This window comes from Saccopteryx leptura, chromosome 10 (assembly GCF_036850995.1).
Source record: "Saccopteryx leptura isolate mSacLep1 chromosome 10, mSacLep1_pri_phased_curated, whole genome shotgun sequence".
NCBI classification, from domain to species: Eukaryota; Metazoa; Chordata; class Mammalia; order Chiroptera; family Emballonuridae; genus Saccopteryx; species Saccopteryx leptura.
This window is the reverse complement of record NC_089512.1, coordinates 280,198-299,808: the sequence shown is the minus strand read 5'-3', so window position 1 is coordinate 299,808 and position 19,611 is coordinate 280,198. Positions and strand designations below refer to the sequence as shown.

The window sequence follows — 19,611 nt, the reverse complement described above, 5'->3', positions numbered from 1 at the left end:
GTTATTGGATTCCTAGTGTCACGCGTTGATGTCGAACAGGGGTCGGGAACCTATGGCTCGCGAGCCAGATGTGGCTCTTTTGATGGCTGCATCTGGCTTGCAGACAAATCTTTAATAAATAAAACAATAACGTTGCCCTGGCCGGTTGGCTCAGTGGTAGAGCGTCGGCCTGGCGTGCAGAAGTCCCGGGTTCCATTCCCGGCCAGGGCACACAGGAGAAGCGCCCATTTGCTTCTCCACCCCCCCCCCTTCCTCTCTGTCTCTCTCTTCCCCTCCCGCAGCCAAGGCTCCATTGGAGCAAAGATGGCCCAGGTGCTGGGGATGGCTCCTTGGCTTCTGCCCCAGGCGCTGGAGTGGCTCTGGTCACAACAGAGCGACCCCCGGAGGGGCAGAGCATCGCCCCCTGGCGGGCAGAGCATCGCCCCCTGGTGGGCAGAGCGTCGCCCCTGGTGGGCGTGCTGGGTGGATCCCGGTCGGGCGCATGCGGGAGTCTGTCTGACTGTCTCTCCTCGTTTCCAGCTTCAGAAAAATACAAAAAATAAATAAATAAATAAATAAAATAATAACATTAAAAATATAAAACATTCTCATGTATTACAATCCATTCATTTCCTACTGCTCATGTTTATGGGTGCGGGTGGCTGGAGCCAATCACAGCTGTCCTCCGGGACAACACCAAATTTTTATTGGATAATGCATAACGTACACGGGTCATTGTATGGCTCTCACGGAATTACATTTTAAAATACGTGGCGCTCATGGCTCTCTCAGCCAGAAAGGTTCCCGACCCCTGGTGTAGAATTTGGCTGAGAGCTCTGCCTCGGCGTGAACCTCACAGATACCCAAGGAGCTTTCTGACCTGCCTCCCACCCACGCCATCCGTGTTCTGGTCTCTGAGCAGGGGTGGGGGTCAAGGTCAGCTGGTGTGGAAAGCCAGAAAGAATTCCTTTGTATCCTTTCCTATTTTCTCAAAGGAGGAAGAGTGAAGACAGTTGTGTGTTAACCGCTGGTGTCCCCTCCCCTCCAGGGCGGAGGATTGAAGCGTGGGGTGGGTCAGCCTCTCCCACATTTACTGCACTCGAGTCCTCTTGTAGCCCCGAGATCTTGTTCTGCCCGACTCCCTTGTGATGTCAGTAAATTACTCAAGTGGACTGAGTCCGAACCATCCATGATCCCACCTGCACGATCCATCTGGGCTTCAGTACGAGGAAGGAATCCGACCTCTTACTCCTTACCTCCGACAGTTGTTTATGAGAGTTCTTGTCCCCGTGGGGCCCGGTGAAGGGGTCTTAGGAGGAAAACAGGAAATGAGCTGCAGAATCAATAGTCAGTTCTGCACGGACAGAGAGAAACCAAGTGAGGACGAGCTTCACAGGCGGTGTGCTTGGACTGTGTGTGCCGGACAGGAAGGGCTCAGGGTTTGTTTTAGCATTTATAAGCAAATACTAAAAGTGTGCATATTGGGAGAATGTGCTATGTAAGGGATTTAAATTTAGGATTAAATCACTACGTTAGGTGACATGCATGTGTCGGTGTTTCTCTGCAGAGAATGTTGGAGAAGCTGAGGAACTTGTGAAGATCTGTATTCTTCACAGATTCCTTCTCCGTGACTTTGTTTTCCTTTAAAAAGCAAACCAGCCGCTGAGGAAGTGACACTCAAATACCTGGGGGCCTGGTGACGCTCATGCAGGGAAGTCATCGGACATCACCAGACTGTGGGGCCTCAGCGTCCTGTTCCTTTGCAGGGGGGGGGGGGGGGCGGGGATGGAAAATTAAGCAGATGGACGTCCATGTTGCCGGGAATGAGTCACTTTCTAAAAATGAGGGTCTGGCGTCTGTGTCCTCTGTGTACGTTCTGAAGATGCCCATGTTGAGTTAGTGCTGATGGTGCCGTTAGAAAGTCCGCTGGACGCAGCGTCCTGAGTCTCACCCACCACTGGCCACCACGATGGCCTCGTGTCACCTCCGTGATGTTGTCGGAGGAGGGAGATGAGGACTGGGATGACGACAGGACGAGCTGTTGTTCCCCAAACATCTGCCAAAACGTCGGCAACGTGAGCCCCTTCGCAGTACCCGCCCTGTGGCCTGTGTTGTTGTTCGCTTAATATTTCAATTGGCTTTTTAAAGAAAGGCAAAGGAATGCATTTAGAAAGGAAGCTTCCTGTCACTTCCACTAATGTCACCCAATACAACCTGGAAAAATACCCGCCATCAAAGCTTAATGTAATTAATTTCTAGTGAGCTATTATCCCTGATAACAGCTCTGGGCCTGGGGCTGCTCTCAGGCCTGGTGAGGATACTGTGCTGAAGATCCCGGGGCAGCTGACTGCCCACTGTGAGGGTCAGTGTCCACTGCAGACTGGCTTCCGCCTGGCGCCCCTCCCACCGGGCGTTCCGAGGAGCTGGAGCCGGGGGGGGGGGGGCAGGGGGGTCTCGGGTGTCCCCGTAGCTGCTTTCACACAGAAACCGATTCTCCAGGTGTGACTTCATCAGAATCTCCCCCCACCCTCTGTACTGCGGCAGGTCAACGGCAGAGACCTGTCCAGAGCGACGCACGACCAGGCCGTGGAGGCTTTCAAGACGGCCAAGGAGCCCATCGTGGTGCAGGTGCTGCGCCGGACGCCGCGGGCCAGGGTGTTCCCGGCTCCGTCCGAGTCGCAGCTGGTGGACGCGGGCACCCAGACCGACATCACCTTCGAGCACATCATGGCCCTGGCCAAGCTCTCCCCGCCCAGCCCGCCCGCCCTGGAGCCCTACCTGCTGCCCGAGGAGTAAGTACCGGTCGCACCTCGCTGCCGTCAGGCGCTGCGGAGGCGGGGGTGCCGCTTGCACGTGGCGGGAAATAGCAGCGGTTTTCCCTCCAAGGTGCCCATTTTTAACTTGACTGTTTATAGAGGCAGTAAATTGAAACCTGCTCAAAACTGCTCTGACATATTAATTACTAAGCCCTGGAGCAGAGTTATTCAAATTATATTCTAGGAATAAAATTACTTACTAGCGTCATAAAAGTTGTGTGAGAATAAAAGTCAGTCACCACGCACAGCAGTGGGGGGTGCTGTCGCGGCGGGAGGGGGCGCGGGTGGCTCCTCGTGAGGGACGCAGAGTACGTGTGAGTGGAAGGAGCCCCCGGAGGCCGTGCCCTCTGCTCGCCTGGGTCCCGTCCCATGCCCGGGTCTGTGGGGGGACCCGTGTGCCACATGTGAGCTCTGCAGTCACCAGGGAGACAGCAGCTGTGAGGCCACGTTCACCGTCACACGCACCCCCTCACCGCCTGCCCCTCGGGGTGGCGCCGCCCCATCGAGTCCGACCCCCCTGGTGCGCAGACCGACGCCCAGTATGGTCGGTCCAACACCTGACGTTGCCGAGCAAACTGCCCCTCACTCTCGATGAGCCTTCCGGCCACTCTGGACGCTCCTGTGGTGACCCATCACTGCAACAGCCTCCGACCAGGGAAACCCCTGAGTCCTCCTACATCCAGTTAATGTGACCTGACATGTCCCCAGGGGCGACGTGAGAAATGTCAGGGCCTCGGGAGGTCAGACCTCTCCCATCTGGCTGCAAGGTCAGAGGTCAGCAGGAGCAGGGTCGGGGGGTGTGGGGGTGGTCACTGGACGCTGCCCGGCTGCCGTCCATCTGCATCCCCAGCACTAAACGCCCAGCAGGCTGGACATTGAAAGCCCCGGTTGAACGATCACTCGAGCATGGCCTGCCCTTCCAAAACCACGTGCCAGGGCCGTGCGTCCAGAGCCTGGTGACCGCTGTGCTGACCGTTGAGAACAGAAGGTTGGGGTCCCCGCCAGCCTCCGGGGAGCTCAGCGTCCCCATCTGACACCTTCAGAGCCGCTGACCGAGCTCTGCTGCCTTTGCTCCCAGCAGGTCCGTCCACAGTATTCCCGGGACGGACTGGGCTCTCAGGACGGTGTCACGTGAGCTGTCCTGGAGACACAGCTCAGGTCCCCTAGCAGTGTGCGTGTCTATGCCCGTGTGTGTACACACATGTGACCTGTATGTGCTGTGTGCCTGTGTGTACACATGTGCACGTGCACTATGTGTGTATGTCCTCTGTGTGCACACACACAGGCATGCGTGCAGGGGCGTACACTGCACACCTGTATGCAGTACCAGGCAGTGACCGGGAACAGGTGCCTTGTGAGCGTGGCAGGAAGTCAGAGCACTGTCCCGGTCAGTGGCAGTTCTGCCCGTGGCCCCGTGCGCCACGTCAGAGCCCAGCGCTCTTTGTTGCCTGAAGTCCGAGCCTTTCTCCCCCGAGAGGAAGTCTGACCGGGAGGCAGTCGGGTGAGCCCGTCTCGTGCCGAGAGACTGAGGAGAGAGCGGGCGTTTGGGTCACCTGGCCAGGGGGCTGGGGTTGTCCTGTGTCCCGCACCTGAACCCTCCTGGAGGAGGCAGGCGTCGGCTCAGGGGTGCTGCGGTGGGTATGCGGCCGGCCGGGACCGGTGAATCCGGGCGCCGTACCAGCACCAGCGCCTCACAGCCCTCCCTCTCTCTGCAGGCACCCCTCTGCCCACGAGTACTACGACCCCAGTGACTACCTGGGAGGCGTCCACCAGGACATGGACAGGGAGGAGCTGGAGCTGGAGGTGAGGTCCTGTCCCACGTCAGGGGCCACCTGATGAGGAGTGAGTTCTCTGTGAGCACAGAGCCAGGTCTGGGGGATTTCTCCCCGAAGCACGCAACGTCCAGCTGCCCCAGAGGCCTGAGGACTCTCTTCCCTCTGCAGCAGAGCTGACCGCCGGGTCGGAGCACACGTTCACGTGGTCTTTATTGTTGTTTGATGCACAGGAGGTAGGGTTGTGAGTCCTGCTCTGGGTGTGGGGTCACACGTCTGCCCCCTGGGGTCTGCAGTGCCAGGTTCCCGTGACGGCCGGGACGCCTCGCCGTCCTGAGTCACCGCGCATGCATTCGTGCTCGGGAGCAGGTGACAGCCAGAGGGGACCGGCCACGCCCGCAGCTGGGGGTCTGCCCGCTGATTTCCGTGCGGAAAGTTTTCTAACACTGATCTTGCAGAAATTAAGCAATTCAATAACTCCTCATGAGTGTTTTGCGAGGTCGAAAATGACTGGAGATTCTGAGCTTCACAGTGTCCCAGTGGCCTCCACACTGTGAGATCCTAGACGACAGCGGGTCACAGAGCTCTGCTTTCACTGTCCTGTAATAAGACTGAAAGGAAATAGAAACCAGCTGTGAAGAGCTGGTCATTTCGGCCCTCGCCAGGTTGCTCAGTGGATAGAGCATCAGCCGGGTGTGCCAGGCTCACGGGTTCAATCCCTGGTCAGGGCACACAGGAGAAGCGACCATCTTCTTCTCCACCCCTCCTCCTCCCCCTTCTCTCCCTCTTCTCCTCCCGCAGCCAGTGGTCCAAGCGTCGGCCCCAGGCACTGAGGGTAGCTCGGTTGATTCGAGCATCGGCCCCAGACGGGGGTGACCAGGTGAATCAGGTCAGGGTGCACGCAGGGGTCTATCTCCCTTCCTCTCAGTTAAAACAAAGAAAATACTAGAGAACTCATTGGAAATTCTTTGGAGTTTTGTAGAGTAGGGTAACAGGGTCCCCTTAAAAAGACGCCTGAAATTGAGGGGCAAACCCTTTGGCGTCGTGAGGGCAGCAGGTGAAAGGTCTTGCTCGGTTTCATGGCCGGCAGTCACGCCCAGGCTGCCCCCGCACACACCTGGGAGGCGCTGAGAAGCGGAGGGTGGCGGGTCCCTGTGCTGTGATGAGGAGAAGATGGTGACGTTCCTCGGGCATCCCCTTCAGGTCACCAGGAATGTTTGTTTCAAAACAAGACCACAGTCACAGAAGCTCGAACCACGCCGTCCCTGGCCGCTGGGGCACAGCAGGTGCCGACAGATCAGGGTGTTTGTGCGCTGTGTGTGTATTCTAGAGTGTGCACACACACAGGCATGGCAGAGAACTTGTCCCTACGTCTGACTGGAACGGAGGTCACTCTGACACGGAAACTGCTGTCCACATGGACTCAAGCACTGGTCATCCAACAACTGCCCCGGGGAATGTAGTCTTGGACCTTCCAGAGAACTGGAGATTCTGCCTCTTGTTTACAATGTCCCATCTCCCCAACCGCAGGGCTGGTCCGTGCAGCCGCTGCTGACCCCGGACACTCGTTCTGTATGTCGGTAATCCACGGTGTTTGCAGTGGGGGGTCCGACATCCGGGGCGTCTGGGAAAGGTCAGTTTGAACAACAGTGTCCTGGAGGACGTCTCAGACCCTCGATTGTATACATTAGCCTGACGGGAGCCCTGGCCGGGGGAGGGGACTGTGGGCAGAACTGCCCAGACCCGCTGCTGCTGCTGCCCGCCCCTCCCCCCGCCAGCCTCTCCTGGGCTCTCGCTTTGCCAGACGGGCTGTTAAGCAACCTTGTGGGAAACACTGCTGTTCGATGAGCGTCGTTGTGTGACAAAGTAGAGGTTTTTACAAGGCCACCTGCTGTCTCAGGAGCCACGCTGATGTACTGTGTGGACTTCGTAAGTCTCGGGTACGTGGACAGTCTGCGTGTGCTGCACTGAGGCCACAGTTCTGTGTTAGCCCCCGGCAGCTGAGACCCCTACGGACGCTGCGCCTCTCCCCCTGGCAGGGGCTCCGTCTCTAACGGCTGGAACGGCGGTTCTGCACGGTCACTGCCCCTGGTATCGGCCCAGTTCGACCCACCCTGCCTACTGTTTTTTCCACTCTGCGTGGCCGCAGCGATGTTTGCTCTTTCCCTGTAACCCACTCGCCTTGGGTGAAGTCAGGTCGATTTACGTGCAGGATGCTGTGTCGGTGCCCCGGGCCAAGTCAGGGCCTGGTGCCGTGAGCGGTCGGAGCGTGGGCTTTGACACGGGCGCTGTCTCACTGCCTGGGCCCGCTCCTGCTCCACCTCCTGCCCTCGGCCCTCCCTAAGGACAGCAGCTAGTATTAGGGGGTGTTAAACTGACCCAAACTGAGTCTTTTCCCCTAAAGTAAGAAGCTTTCTGTCTGAACTACTGGGGAGCATCGTTTGGGTCGGCATGAGCCCCTCTCAGCGGTTCCCTGGAAGCCGTGTGGGACCCGAGGGCCGTGAGAAACTGAGGACCGTGGAGCCCTGGCCCGCAGAGCTACAGAACCAGTCTGCATTTTAACAGTGTCCCCAGCGGCACGGAGAGTCGGGGGCCCTGACCTCGGGCCACGGTCAGGTGCCGAGGTACAGCTTCCTCGGGCGCCATCGTGCGGGAGGCCGGGTGGGCCTCGTCTGGGTCACTGCTGTGGCCCAGGCCTCTGACCTCCCATCGTGCTGTGGGCCTCGTCGGGGTCACTGCTGTGGCCCAGGCCTCTGACCTCCCATCGTGCTGTGGGCCTCGTCGGGGTCACTGCTGTGGGCCTCGTCTGGGTCACTGCTGTGGGCCTCGTCGGGGTCACTGCTGTGGGCCTCGTCGGGGTCACTGCTGTGGGCCTCGTCGGGGTCACTGCTGTGGGCCTCGTCGGGGTCACTGCTGTGGGCCTCGTCTGGGTCACTGCTGTGGGCCTCGTCTGGGTCACTGCTGTGGGCCTCGTCGGGGTCACTGCTGTGGGCCTCGTCGGGGTCACTGCTGTGGGCCTCGTCGGGGTCACTGCTGTGGGCCTCGTCTGGGTCACTGCTGTGGGCCTCGTCTGGGTCACTGCTGTGGGCCTCGTCGGGGTCACTGCTGTGGGCCTCGTCGGGGTCACTGCTGTGGCCCAGGCCTCTGACCTCCCCACGTGGGTGTGCAGAGCGGAGTCCAAGGCCTTGTGGTGACTCGGCCCATGTGCACGTGAGCACAGTGGCGACGTCTTCCTTTCCGTGAGGGAACAGCAGACAGTCCACGTGTTGAGAGAACTGGTCAGTGTTATGATTTGGACCTTTGATGCTGATGTCAGCCCTGCTCCCCAGCGTCCACTGCGCCTGCCAGTGATCCCGTGTGGCCTGGAATGAGGGTCAGCGCCTCCTGCTCCGGGGGAGCTCGCGTGCCTCCGGTGCGCAGACGCTGCGGCCACTATGCAGGAGGTCTCGTCCCCAGAAACCCCGGTGTGTCCCCACCCCCGCTCTTCAGGAGGGTGAGCGCACGGAACCGCGCGTCCACACCGGGTTTTCCTGGTACTCGAGCGCCGGGTCACGAGCAGACCTGTGGGCGTGGGGGAGTGGCACCCGGTGTCCTGAGGGGGGGACTCGGGGAGCACCCCGAGCTCCCTGCCTCGCCCCCAAGGACACCCTGCACCCCAGGACGTGTGCAGAACTCTGTCTTCGCAAGGGGGCTGGTGCGTCCATCTAGGTTCCTGGAGGGACCCTGCTGAGAATGGAGTTCCCTGAAGCACCATCCTCCCCGTTTCCCCCCCTCGTCCGCCTCCAGACCATCGGCCTCCCCGCCCTGGACCCGACGGCAGGAGCAGCCTGTGTGGACGGAGGGGCAGCCTCGGTCCATGACTCAGGTCCACGTCCACACCTTTCAGGAGGAACGGGCTCCGTGGATGTGGTAACAGGGAGGTGCGTGAGCATGTCAGGACGCCCTAGGAGCCAGCGCACAGAGAGCACATATTGTCTCTTTTAAAGCAGAAAATGACCTTGTTTACAGACGTCCCGTCCCTGCTAGGGGGAAACTGCTTGGAGGTAGAAAGATTACGCCACACATACCCCAGGGTTGAGCAGCCAGATTCACCCATAAATTTTAAGGGCTGAACACCTGCTGTGGCTTTCTCTGTTAACAATAGAGAAAGAACACAGACGTCTGGAGAAGGCTTCTCCCTTCGTCTGTTTCCCAGTGGATTCACAGCAGCTCCTCCTGTGCAGGCCGTGGGCTGCTGCCCCCTGTGTGTGCCGGTGACGTGACTCGGAGACCACGGAGGGCCCGGCGCACTGCCTGCCAGGGGGCCTGGGCGTTCTCCACACCTGGGTCCTGAGAGCAACCTGCGTGGGTCCCAGGGAGAGGAGAGTCCTGGGGGGAGCACAGGCCCCCCAGCCTGTCTGCAGACATTTCCTCAGCCTCGGGCACAGCCCAGGCTCCAGCAGGACCCTCCCGGCCAGCTCACCCCAGAGCCACCTCCTCACACTCTCCCAGTGACGTGGGGACTTGGTGTCTGCACCACCGCCTGCTGCCACCTCCGCCTGCGTGGCTCCCCCCGGAGAAGGGGCCCAGCTTGCTGCTGCCGCCCTGTCGTCCGCCTCCCACGGGCGCCCTGGGAGAGCAGGCTCCGGTCTGACTCAGTCACTCGCTTGCCCCCTGCCCGGACCACACTGGCAGATCGTGGACGCCTTGTTACCATCTCCTGAATCGAAGGGGATGTTAGGAAGGTGGAGGAAAAGGCAGTCTTGTTAGAGACATCTGTACGTCCCACCTGGCACCACTCACAGAGAGGGCATGGAGAGCATTTAAAGTGCACAGCAGTCCTGGTCCAGTGAGGTGGAGAGTTCTGCCTCAGTGACCCACCTTCCTGCAGGCCGGTCAGCCACCAGATCCGTCTAGAGGACCCTCTGAGGACAGCAGCTGACGGGGAAGCAGGGAGCTGGACTCACCTGGGAGCCGTGGCCCCTTCATTCTCCTAATGGACTATCGTCTCAGTTGCATCTGAGACGTCAGGCTCCGCTGTTATCCAGTGTCCATCTAGACCACCGAGCCGTCGAGGGAGCTGTCCATTATTCATACGGTCCGGGCAGCGGTCTCTGAAATCCTATCTCCGTCCTCGCCAGCAGATGGGCGCCACCTCTGTGCTCTCAAGGACGAGCTCGGGTGTGCGAAGCTCTGCCCCACTGTCAGAATGAAATGTTGAGAGTTTGCAGAACAGCCAGTAATTCTGAGGCATTGTCATTTCCACTGAGCCCCAAGATACTGTATCTGGTTATAAGTCGTCCGAGCTGCCTTGGGACATGTAACCGTGCCTGTCCCGTCCCTCAGTGGGGATCCTGGTGTGGACGCAGTGACCCCTCAGCGCAAAGCCGCTGGAAGGAGGCGGAATTGGATCTGAGCTCCGCACCCACGGCAGACTCCCCGGGGCGGCAGCAGGACAACTGACCACAGCCGGCCAGGCCACGGCAGAGCTCCCGCGGGACCTTTTCCTGGTTTCCCACGGTGCTGACGTGAAGTGTGAGCTCACGCCAGCCTGCGGGCCTGCCTGCTCCGTCCCACCACCCGCCTTCTCTGTCCTGCTCCTCGACCTCACACACCGTGTGGGCCTCACCGGCCAGCACCTCTGTGCCTGCAGTGCCTGTCCCCACTGTCCTTCCCCAGGGCCGGTCAGGGAGCCTCGCCACAGAGAGGCGGCATCCTCCCTACCCCCCACAAAGAGCCTTCGAGAGGAAGGGGTCCCCAGAGACGGGCTCAGAGCCCCTCCCCCACCTGGTTGTTGAGCAGATAACAGTGTAAAACCCAGCGGGGCTCTGTGGGAGGGAGGACACAGGCCAGGAAGCCCCGCACATGGGCGGCAGGGACAGTGCAGAACCGTGTGCCCAGTGCCGGGCAGTGTGTGGTGAGGCTGCGTGGCCGGTGGGCAGTGTGTGGCCGTGTGCCTGGTGCTGGGCAGTGTGTGGTGAGGCTGTGTGTCCAGTGGGCAGTGTGAGGTGAGGCTGCGTGGCCGGTGGGCGCTGTCCGCGGCCCAGAACTCCCTCCCGCGGCTCCAGCAGCTCCGCGTCCTGGCCTCGCCCTGCAGGGGACTCCCTGGACACGTAGCCTTCCTGCTCGTGTGTCTCACGTGTGGGCTCACCCTGCTTCTATCTTATTTAATTTGCAGTAATAGCAGCTGAAAGTAATTTCTCCACTGTAACTATCACAGCTGCTGCGGGAGGCATTAATTGCTACTATCGCGTTACCCTCCTTTCTTAGATCAATTTACATGTAATCTGTTTGCAAGTCCTACCACTGTGCATATTAAGGCAACACAACGTGAAGTCGTCTCACCAAACAGGCCGGGAGGGAGAGGGCTGGACGGTGTGGGCTGTGGACGTGTTCTCGTTTGTGGCAGACGTGGAAAGGAGGCTTTTTAAAAGCCCTGCCTCCCGAAGTCTCGACGCTGCTTGAAATATGGGTAATTTTTCTTTTGGGGGATCAATAAAATAACTATTTTCAAAATGACTTTATATTGACTGAAAGGTCAGGAACGCCCTAGGCATCGACCCCACGTCCATAATCACTTTCTGTTCAGTGAGTGGACCCCCCTCGCAGCTGGCCGCCTGGACGTCCTGCCGCGGCCCCTGGGGCCTCACGGACACTGTCTCTTTGCCAGGAAGTGGACCTCTTCCGCGTGAACAGCCAGGACAAGCTGGGCCTCACCGTGTGCTACCGGACGGACGACGAGGACGACATCGGGATTTACGTGAGCGAGGTAGGGTCCTCCTGGTCCTCGGGTCGGGACCAGTTACGTGAGCGAGGTAGGGTCCTCCTGGTCCTCGGGTCGGGACCAGAGCGGTCCTTCTTCCTTCCCCGTGTTGACCAACCCAACTCTGCTCACTGCGGCTTCTTTGGAAAGACGGGCACACTTCTCTCCCCTCCACCACGCCCTGTGGAGCTGGATCCGTAACGGGGTCCAGTTCTGATGTCGGCACATACGGCAACACTGACCTCGAGAACCCTACAGACGGGCCGTAAACAGTCTTGTTGTTCACCCCGAGGAAACCACAAACGCTAGTCCAGTCTTGGGCTCATCAGTGGCTGCTGGGTGGAGCCACCACACTGTCCAGGACATCAGTGGCTGCTGGGTGGGGCCACCACACTGTCCAGGACATCAGTGGCTGCTGGGTGGAGCCACCACACTGTCTAGGACATCAGTGGCTGCTGGGTGGAGCCACTGCCCTGTCCAGGACACTGTTTCCCTTGGTGCAGTGAGTTCACAGGAGGTAGTGGACTTCACTGCATGCAGACGGAGGCTGTACTGTCCCTGCTGGAGAAGACAGTGCAAAGCTGTGGTCTGTCTCCCTGGGAGGAACTGGGGGTGTGTCCGCGGGCTCAGTGACCTTCTGGACGTTCCCTACCCCCAGGCTGCAGTGGGTCCATCAAGATCACGTTTGGGGGCGTGTTTCCCACAGTCCTCTTGGCCCCAGTGTGCAGTGGGTCCGTCATGATCACGTTTGGGGGCGTGTTTCCCACAGTCCTCTTGGCCCCAGTGTGCTTTAGCCGTAGTTGTTGTCCAGAACTTAAAAGCAGCCTTTGGTAACACAGTCGAGGCGTGGTTGCCAGTCACCAGAGTGAAGGTGGGACGTCACCCCGATTCTCATTTCTGTGAGGCAAGCGTGCTGGCCTCGTGTCCCCGAGCCTGTGCACCGGCTGTGGGACAGGGTTGCCATGCAGGGACCCCCACACACGCCCTGGCAAGTGGTGGGAAGCAGTTGCTCATCCATGTTTCCTCCCTGTGGGGGGGCACTGAGTCCCGTCCGGGGTGGCAGCAGGGCTGAGAGGGACAGCCCTGGGGAGGTGCCGTGGTTCCTGCGTGCACAGTGACCACCTGGTGCTGAGACGTCTGCCGTGTGTTCCAGATCGACCCGAACAGCATCGCAGCCAAGGACGGACGCATCCGCGAAGGAGACCGCATCATCCAGGTGGGCGGCTCCCGGGGCTCTGGGGTCCTGGAGACAGGGGACAGCGCAGGGGTGGGCGGCTCCCGGGGCTCTGGGGCCTTGCCCGCCCCCAGGGGAGAGGGGACAGCGCAGGGGTGGGCGGCTCCCGGGGCTCTGGGGCTTCCGCCTGTCACCAGGGGAGACGGTCCTGGGGACAGTGCAGGGGTCAGTGGATCTCAGGTTCATGTGTCCCACACCGAGCCTCTGTGTGCCGGCAGATGAGTGGAACTGAGGTGAAGCGCACAGCGGCGGTCAGCGCACAGTCAGTGGTCAGCGCACACTCAGTGGTCAGTGCATAGTCAGTGGTCAGCGCACAGTCGGTGGTCAGTGCACAGTGTTCAGCGCACAGCCGGCAGTCAGTACACAGTCAGTGGTCAGCGCATAGTCAGTGGTCAGCGCACAGTCAGTGGTCAGCGCACAGTGGGTGGTCAGCGCACAGTCGGTGGTCAGTGCACCGGGAGTGGTGGGGACAGGGATGGGGAGAAGGTGGTGCCCGTCCTCGGCGTTAAGTGGGCTCCCTCGTCCCCCTCGGTCCTGTGTGGACCGGAGACAGCACGTGACTGGGTCAGACCAGGCCAACAGTTTGTAACTTGGGAACCAGAGTAATTCTTCACTGTAGATTTCTCTGCAGGATTAATTTTAGAGCAACTGTTTCAACTTTGGCCTCCTCTCTAAAATGGGAACCGCTCACAGTTGTGGAACGGCTTCTGAGGATGCTTTATCCCTGAGCGGTTGCTCTTTTGAGTCAGAGTGAGACAGTCTCCCTGCCTGCTGGTCTGACCTCACTGAAAGGGGTCTCTGGTTCATGCGTGCCACCCCTGGCCTCTGCCTCCTCTCACTCTGACCCATTCCTCTCCTCACCGGGACTGATTTTGTCTTTGTCCACTGCTTACTCCACATTTCCTCAGCCTTCATCCCAAACCTCTGCTGTTCAGGGTTCCCCCATCTGGTGGAGCGAGCGCCCCAGTCCTCTGCTGCTCAGGGTCCCCCATCTGGGGGAGCACCCCAAACCTCTGCTGCTCAGGGTCCCCCACTGGTGGAGTGAGCGCCCCAGTCCTCTGCTGCCCAGGGTCCCCCACTGGTGGAGCGAGCGCCCCAATCCTCTGCTGCCCAGGGTTCTCCTCTGGTGGAGCGAGCGCCCCAAACCTCTGCTGCTCAGGGTTCCCCACTGGTGGAGCAAGCACCCCAAACCTTTGTGACATGGGCACAGCTGGGCCTTTCTGTGGTTGCTGCAGGTTCCTATCCACACTGACCGCTGGCCTGGCCCTGTCTGCCTCCATTGTCTCAGCTGCCCCAGTTCTCCTTGGTACCCGAGATCCGTCAGTCCACCCAGTATTCACCTCTGTGTTTGCCGGTTGGGTCACTGGCACAAGGAGTCAGTGGAAGGCTCACCGTCCCACTCAGGGGGACAATCCCTGTGACCCCTGCAGGAATCGTGCACCCTGAGACTGAAACATCCACACCAGCAGAGCCCCAAATTCTCAGGACAGGAAGCAAAAGTCCTGCTGGAGGGTGACCAGGCGTGACCGTGAAAGGCCCCCTCCCACGAATCACCTGTCCTGCCCGAGCAGGGTACAGTGCCGGACTGGAGACACCGGCCACCTTGTGTAGTTCAGTTTCCTTCCCTGGCCTCAGCGTCCCTGACATTCCTGTCAGACCTGGTGTGGCTTCTTGTCCCATGGTGTCCGAAAGTACCTGCGATAATGCTTAGAACCTTCCGTGGGTCCCCATGCCCGAGCATGAGTCTGCGCACATTGCTCACGTCTCTTCCTCACACACCTCCATTCACATTATGTCTCTTCCTCACACACCTCCATTCACATTCACACGGCTGCACTTCGCACTGGCCTTGGACACCTGGGGGCTCAGTCCTGGGCCAGACACTGCATCCTCTGGGCTAGGGCTCTCCTGAACATTGGTGTTCTTTTCAAGCCCGGGAAGTTCTACATTCTAGCCGTCAGTGGGTAACAGAGGCAGGCCTGAAGCAGCGCAGGGGTCCATGTGATCTAATCCTGCATCTGTCCACTCTCCACCTTCCTTTAAAGATTAACGGAGTAGAGGTCCGGAACCGTGAAGAGGCCGTGGCTCTCCTGACCAGCGAAGAAAACAAGAACTTCTCCTTGCTCATCGCCCGGCCGGAGCTCCAGGTGAGTCACACTCAAGCAGGAAGATGGGTCTGTGTTTCTGAACCAGACACCCAAGTCCTGGTCCCTGCAGAACGCTGCCCAAGTCTCGGGTCCGGACCTGAAAAGGTGCTTTCCCGCTGAGACCGGGAATCTGTGCTGTGTGCTCAGCACCTAGGGCTGGGGCTGCCCCCCACCCAGCAGCAACACCGTGGCCCGGCCGTGCGTTAGTGCAGGGACAGAGGGAGGGAGAAGAGGAAGAGTGGGCTGGGAAACACCAGGGTCATGGCCGTCAGGGTGACTGACTTCAGGTTCTGACCGGTGCCCCAGCCTGACTGACTTCCGGATCTGACCGGTGCCCCAGCCTGACTGACTTCCGGATCTGACCTGACCGGTGCCCCAGCCTGACTGACTTCCGGATCTGACCGGTGCCCCAGCCTGACTGACTTCAGGATCTGACCTGACCGGTGCCCCAGCCTGACTGACTTCCGGATCTGACCTGACCGGTGCCCCAGCCTGACTGACTTCAGGATCTGACCGGTGCCCCAGCCTGACTGACTTCCGGATCTGACCTGACCGGTGCCCCAGCCTGACTGACTTCCGGATCTGACCTGACCGGTGCCCCAGCCTGACTGACTTCCGGATCTGACCTGACCGGTGCCCCAGCCTGACTGACTTCCGGATCTGACCTGACCGGTGCCCCAGCCTGACTGACTTCCGGATCTGACCGGTGCCCCAGCCTGACTGACTTCCGGATCTGACCTGACCGGTGCCCCAGCCTGACTGACTTCCGGATCTGACCTGACCGGTGCCCCAGCCTGACTGACTTCCGGATCTGACCTGACCGGTGCCCCAGCCTGACTGACTTCAGGATCTGACCGGTGCCCCAGCCTGACTGACTTCCGGATCTGACCGGTGCCCCAGCCTGACTGACTTCAGGATCTGACCGGTGCCCCAGCCTGACTGACTTCCGGATCTGACCGGTGCCCCAGCCTGACTGACTTCAGGATCTGACCTGACCGGTGCCCCAGCCTGACTGACTTCAGGATCTGACCTGACCGGTGCCCCAGCCTGACTGACTTCAGAGGGCCGGGGTGTACAGCGTCATGGCTGGGCCCAACGATACAGCTCTGACGACTGGACATTTGCTGAGAGTCAAACTCAGGTGCCCTAGTCACAGATAAAGGTAACTGAGATGATGTTAATTAGTCTGACTACAGTAATGATTTCACTGTGTTTATCAAACATGATGGGTACCTTCAACTTGATACAATTATTATTATTTTCTTAATGAAGGAAACCAGGCAATTCCCTTTTCTAGGGGCCTAAAAGAGCTTCTTCAGGGAAGGAGCCACTTGGAGTAAAGTCCAGCGTGCCTCAGGTTTCCAGGGGAGACGGCGACATGTCACTTCCTCTGCGTTCCTCTGGCGCCTCCATGTAAATAAATGGAAGCATGGGTCAGCAAACGTTTTATGGAAACAAAGTTGACAGGTCCAGTCTGGCACATGGGCTGCTGGTCAGGCCCCTCGATGGTCAGCTCCTTCAGACAAGGAGGCGGGGCAGCAGCCCTCTGCGGAGGGCGGCGTGCAGGAGGCGGGGTACACTGCCCTGGCCCTGCCCCACGGCCTGCGCCCCCGGTGAAAACACAGCAGCGGACGCTGGTGACCTCCGCTGGGTGGGGTGGTTTTCTGACATACAGCACAATAGGCAGACTGCCCTAGAAATGTCTTTTCTCAGAAAATATGAGTTCATTGAATGAAAGCAAAAGAACTCTTCTGAGGTGTGTTGGTGGCTGCTTTTCCCCAGCTGGACGAGGGCTGGATGGACGATGACAGGAATGACTTTCTGGACGACCTGCACATGGACATGCTGGAGGAGCAGCACCACCAGGCCATGCAGTTCACGGCCAGCGTGCTCCAGCAGGTAAGCCGCAGCCCGCCCCCCACCCCCACCCCACCCCCTTCACCGTGGGAACCCTCCCGCTGGGAGGCGGCAGGAAAACCAACAGGCTTTTTTGTTTGCCCGACTGAAGCACCAGCCGTGCGCTCAGGAGAGAGAAACACGCCAAGGGACCCTGACCTTGGAGTTTGCTGGGAAACGTGTGTGCGGCATCAATGTAGAGCAGAGAAGTGATCATGTTTGCAGAAGTAAAGCAGTGACCCCCTGAACCCCACCCCCACCCAGTTTAACCAGAGCTGCGCCTTCGCCTGGCCTCTGCCACGCCCCCTACGGACTGTCCAAGCTAGAGAAGGCCCTCGGCATCCATCCAGGTCAGGGGCCATCACCCTCACTGTTCAGAGGGCATCAGTGGTCGCCTACCTGGGTCTGGCTAATTCCCAGGCCCTGTCCTGTCCTGAGAAATGGAGGCCCGCCCCACCCCAAACCCTTGTCCTGCAGGAGGTCACACCTGGTAGCTGCAGAGCGGCCACCTCACAGTGACCGGTTTTTCTCGCTTTCCATTGTGCAGAAGAAGCAGGAGGAGGACGGGGGGACCACAGACACGGCCACCATCCTGTCCAACCAGCACGAGAAGGACAGCGGTGTGGGCCGCACGGACGAGAGCACACGCAACGACGAGAGCTCTGAGCAGGAGAACAACGGTGACGAGGCCCCCGCGTCCGCCCCGCTGACCGGGCAGAGAGCACGCACGTGCAGCCAGGACACACTGGGCAGCAGCGATCTGCCCTTCAGTGGCGAGTCCTTGCTCTGGGCCGACTGCGCCGATGTCGCGGAGTGTGAGCGCTTCCGCCGGCTGCTGGAGCTCAAGTGCCCGGGACGCAGCGCCCCTGAGAGCACAGACGGGGAGCTGGGGCTGCTGGACGCCGAGCTGCTGGAGCTCAAGTGCCCAGGGCAGGACGTGGACACGGACACGGGTGCTGGCAGGGGCGCCCCCGAGAGCGTGGACAGGGAGCTGGAGCTGCTCAACGCCGAGCTGCGCAGCATTGAGCTGGAGTGTCTGAGCGTCGTGCGCGCGCACCGGGCACGGCAACTGCGCGAGGCCTGGATGCTGCACCCCGGCGGCTTCCGCAGCTGCGACCCGGAAGCGGAGAACCGACGACGCGAACTCTCGGACATCACCGAGCTCCCTGAGAAGTCGGACAAGGACAGCTCAAGCGCCTACAACACTGGGGAGAGCTGCCGGAGCACCCCGCTCGCCCTGGACATGTCCCCCATCAGCTCCCTGAGGAGAGGGGCGGAGGGGACCTTGGGGGCCTGCGGGCCATCCCCTGAGAGTCCACTCTGCATCACGGAGGATGCAGACGTGCTCGGGGCCCCTCAAAGCCCGGAGCGAAGCTCCACCGACGGCCCGGGCCCTGCGCCCGCAGTGCACACGCCCCATAAGCTGGCGCACATCCCGGCGCACGCGCGGCGCTACCGCAGCTACATGCAGCTGGTGCAGCAGAAATCGGCGGTGGAGTACGCGCACAGCCAGGTGAGCCTGCTCGGCATGTGCAAGGACTTCGGCGCCGCCGGCCAGCCAGAGCCCCGCACCGAGTGGAAGGTGAAGGTGCGCAGCGACGGCTCCCGCTACATCACCAAGCGGCCCGTGCGCGACCGCCTGCTGAGGGAGCGCGCGCTGCGCATACGCGAGGAGCGCAGCGGAGTCACCACAGACGATGACGCGGCCAGCGACATGAAGCTGGGCCGCTACTGGAGCCGCGAGGAGCGCAAGCAGCACGTGGCGCGCGCCAGAGAGCAGCGGCGGCGGCGGGCACTCCTGCTGCAGAGCCGCGCGGATGGACCCCGGGAGCAGCCCGCCGAGGACGACCGGAGGGAGGTGAGCATCCTGGAGTTGAGCCACAAGAAGATGATGAAGAAGAGGAACAAGAAGATTCTGGATAACTGGATGACGATCCAGGAGCTCCTGACCCACGGCACCAAGTCCCCCGACGGCACAAGAGTGTACAACTCCTTCCTCTCGGTGACTACTGTATAAGCGTGTGTACATAGACAGCACTCCCGGTGGGGTAGCGAGTCCTGCCTCGTTCAATGCGGCAAGCCTTTGTATGATATATATACCATAGCGTCAAGTTTATAGCCCAACTCTGCACTCCAGGCTCAGAGCTCTATTTTAAATGGGGAAACCACCCCGAACTCTCTTGGGAGGCAGTATAACAAACGGCCTTTTTTCAAATACCAATGGTACTTTTTTACTTGTTACCTTTTACATAAAGTGTTTAAATTTCAGAAAGATCTTTTTATTAAGCATACTTTCACAGAATAATTTGTTTAAACTATATTCATATTAAAAAGTTTAACACGCTTTTTTTCCTGCAGAAAACACAAATACACCGCCAGTATGTATTTTTAACAGAACCCTATTTTATAATGTTACTTTACTGAATGTGTGTCATAGGAGTGGCCATTAATATATTATTTAGGTCAGGGCTTTAACTCAAAACCACCAAACTGGTGAACGATTTGACACACATCACTGAACCAACCATGTTTGGATGTGTGTCCCAGTTCTAAGCTTTCTTCTGATGGAAGTTCCCAGGCAAGTGTAAGGGTTTAAACAGAAAGCCAAGTATCGTGCAGCTTTGCGGAAGTTTACAGTGTATTTCCAAAGCGGGCAGTGCTCAGGGGCACTGCGGGTTGTGGGTGAAGTGTGCACTGCCCGTCTCAGCGAACCTTGGCTGTGAAGATTTGAAGGGAAGGGTCTTCACAGGCAAGTTCACAAAGTCGTGATTACCTGCAAACACTAAGTCAAATAAAGTTCAATAAATTATTTTCTGTTTGATCATGTTTGGAAGTGATTTCTCATTTTTGAAGTGGTGCTTCTAAAATAAAAAGCTTTTGGCCATGTGTATTTTCCCCTTTGTTGTATTACCTGTTGCTTTTCAGATCATCAAACCCTTCATTCTGCCAGGAATCTAAATACAGCTGTAAAACCAAGGTCCTCCAGTGAAGAGTGAGGAGTCAGACTCACCCCAGAAGCCTGCAC

General features: G+C 59.3%; 1 protein-coding gene across 3 annotated transcripts in view; it reads left to right on the top strand.

The window, feature by feature from the left end:
- The window catches only part of PDZRN3 (PDZ domain containing ring finger 3), a 138,322-nt gene extending 118,927 nt beyond the window's left edge, over positions 1-19,395 (top strand). For all 3 annotated transcript variants that reach the window (XM_066350616.1, XM_066350615.1, XM_066350617.1), the window contains exons 4-10: positions 2,524-2,771; positions 4,511-4,598; positions 11,217-11,315; positions 12,463-12,525; positions 14,589-14,690; positions 16,473-16,589; positions 17,134-19,395. In XM_066350616.1, the coding sequence (XP_066206713.1) occupies positions 2,707-2,771; positions 4,511-4,598; positions 11,217-11,315; positions 12,463-12,525; positions 14,589-14,690; positions 16,473-16,589; positions 17,134-18,603 (2,004 nt within the window). In that variant the 5' untranslated portion in view covers positions 2,524-2,706 and the 3' untranslated portion in view covers positions 18,604-19,395. The remainder of the gene's footprint in view (positions 1-2,523; positions 2,772-4,510; positions 4,599-11,216; positions 11,316-12,462; positions 12,526-14,588; positions 14,691-16,472; positions 16,590-17,133) is intronic.
- The last annotated feature ends 216 nt before the right edge of the window (positions 19,396-19,611 follow it).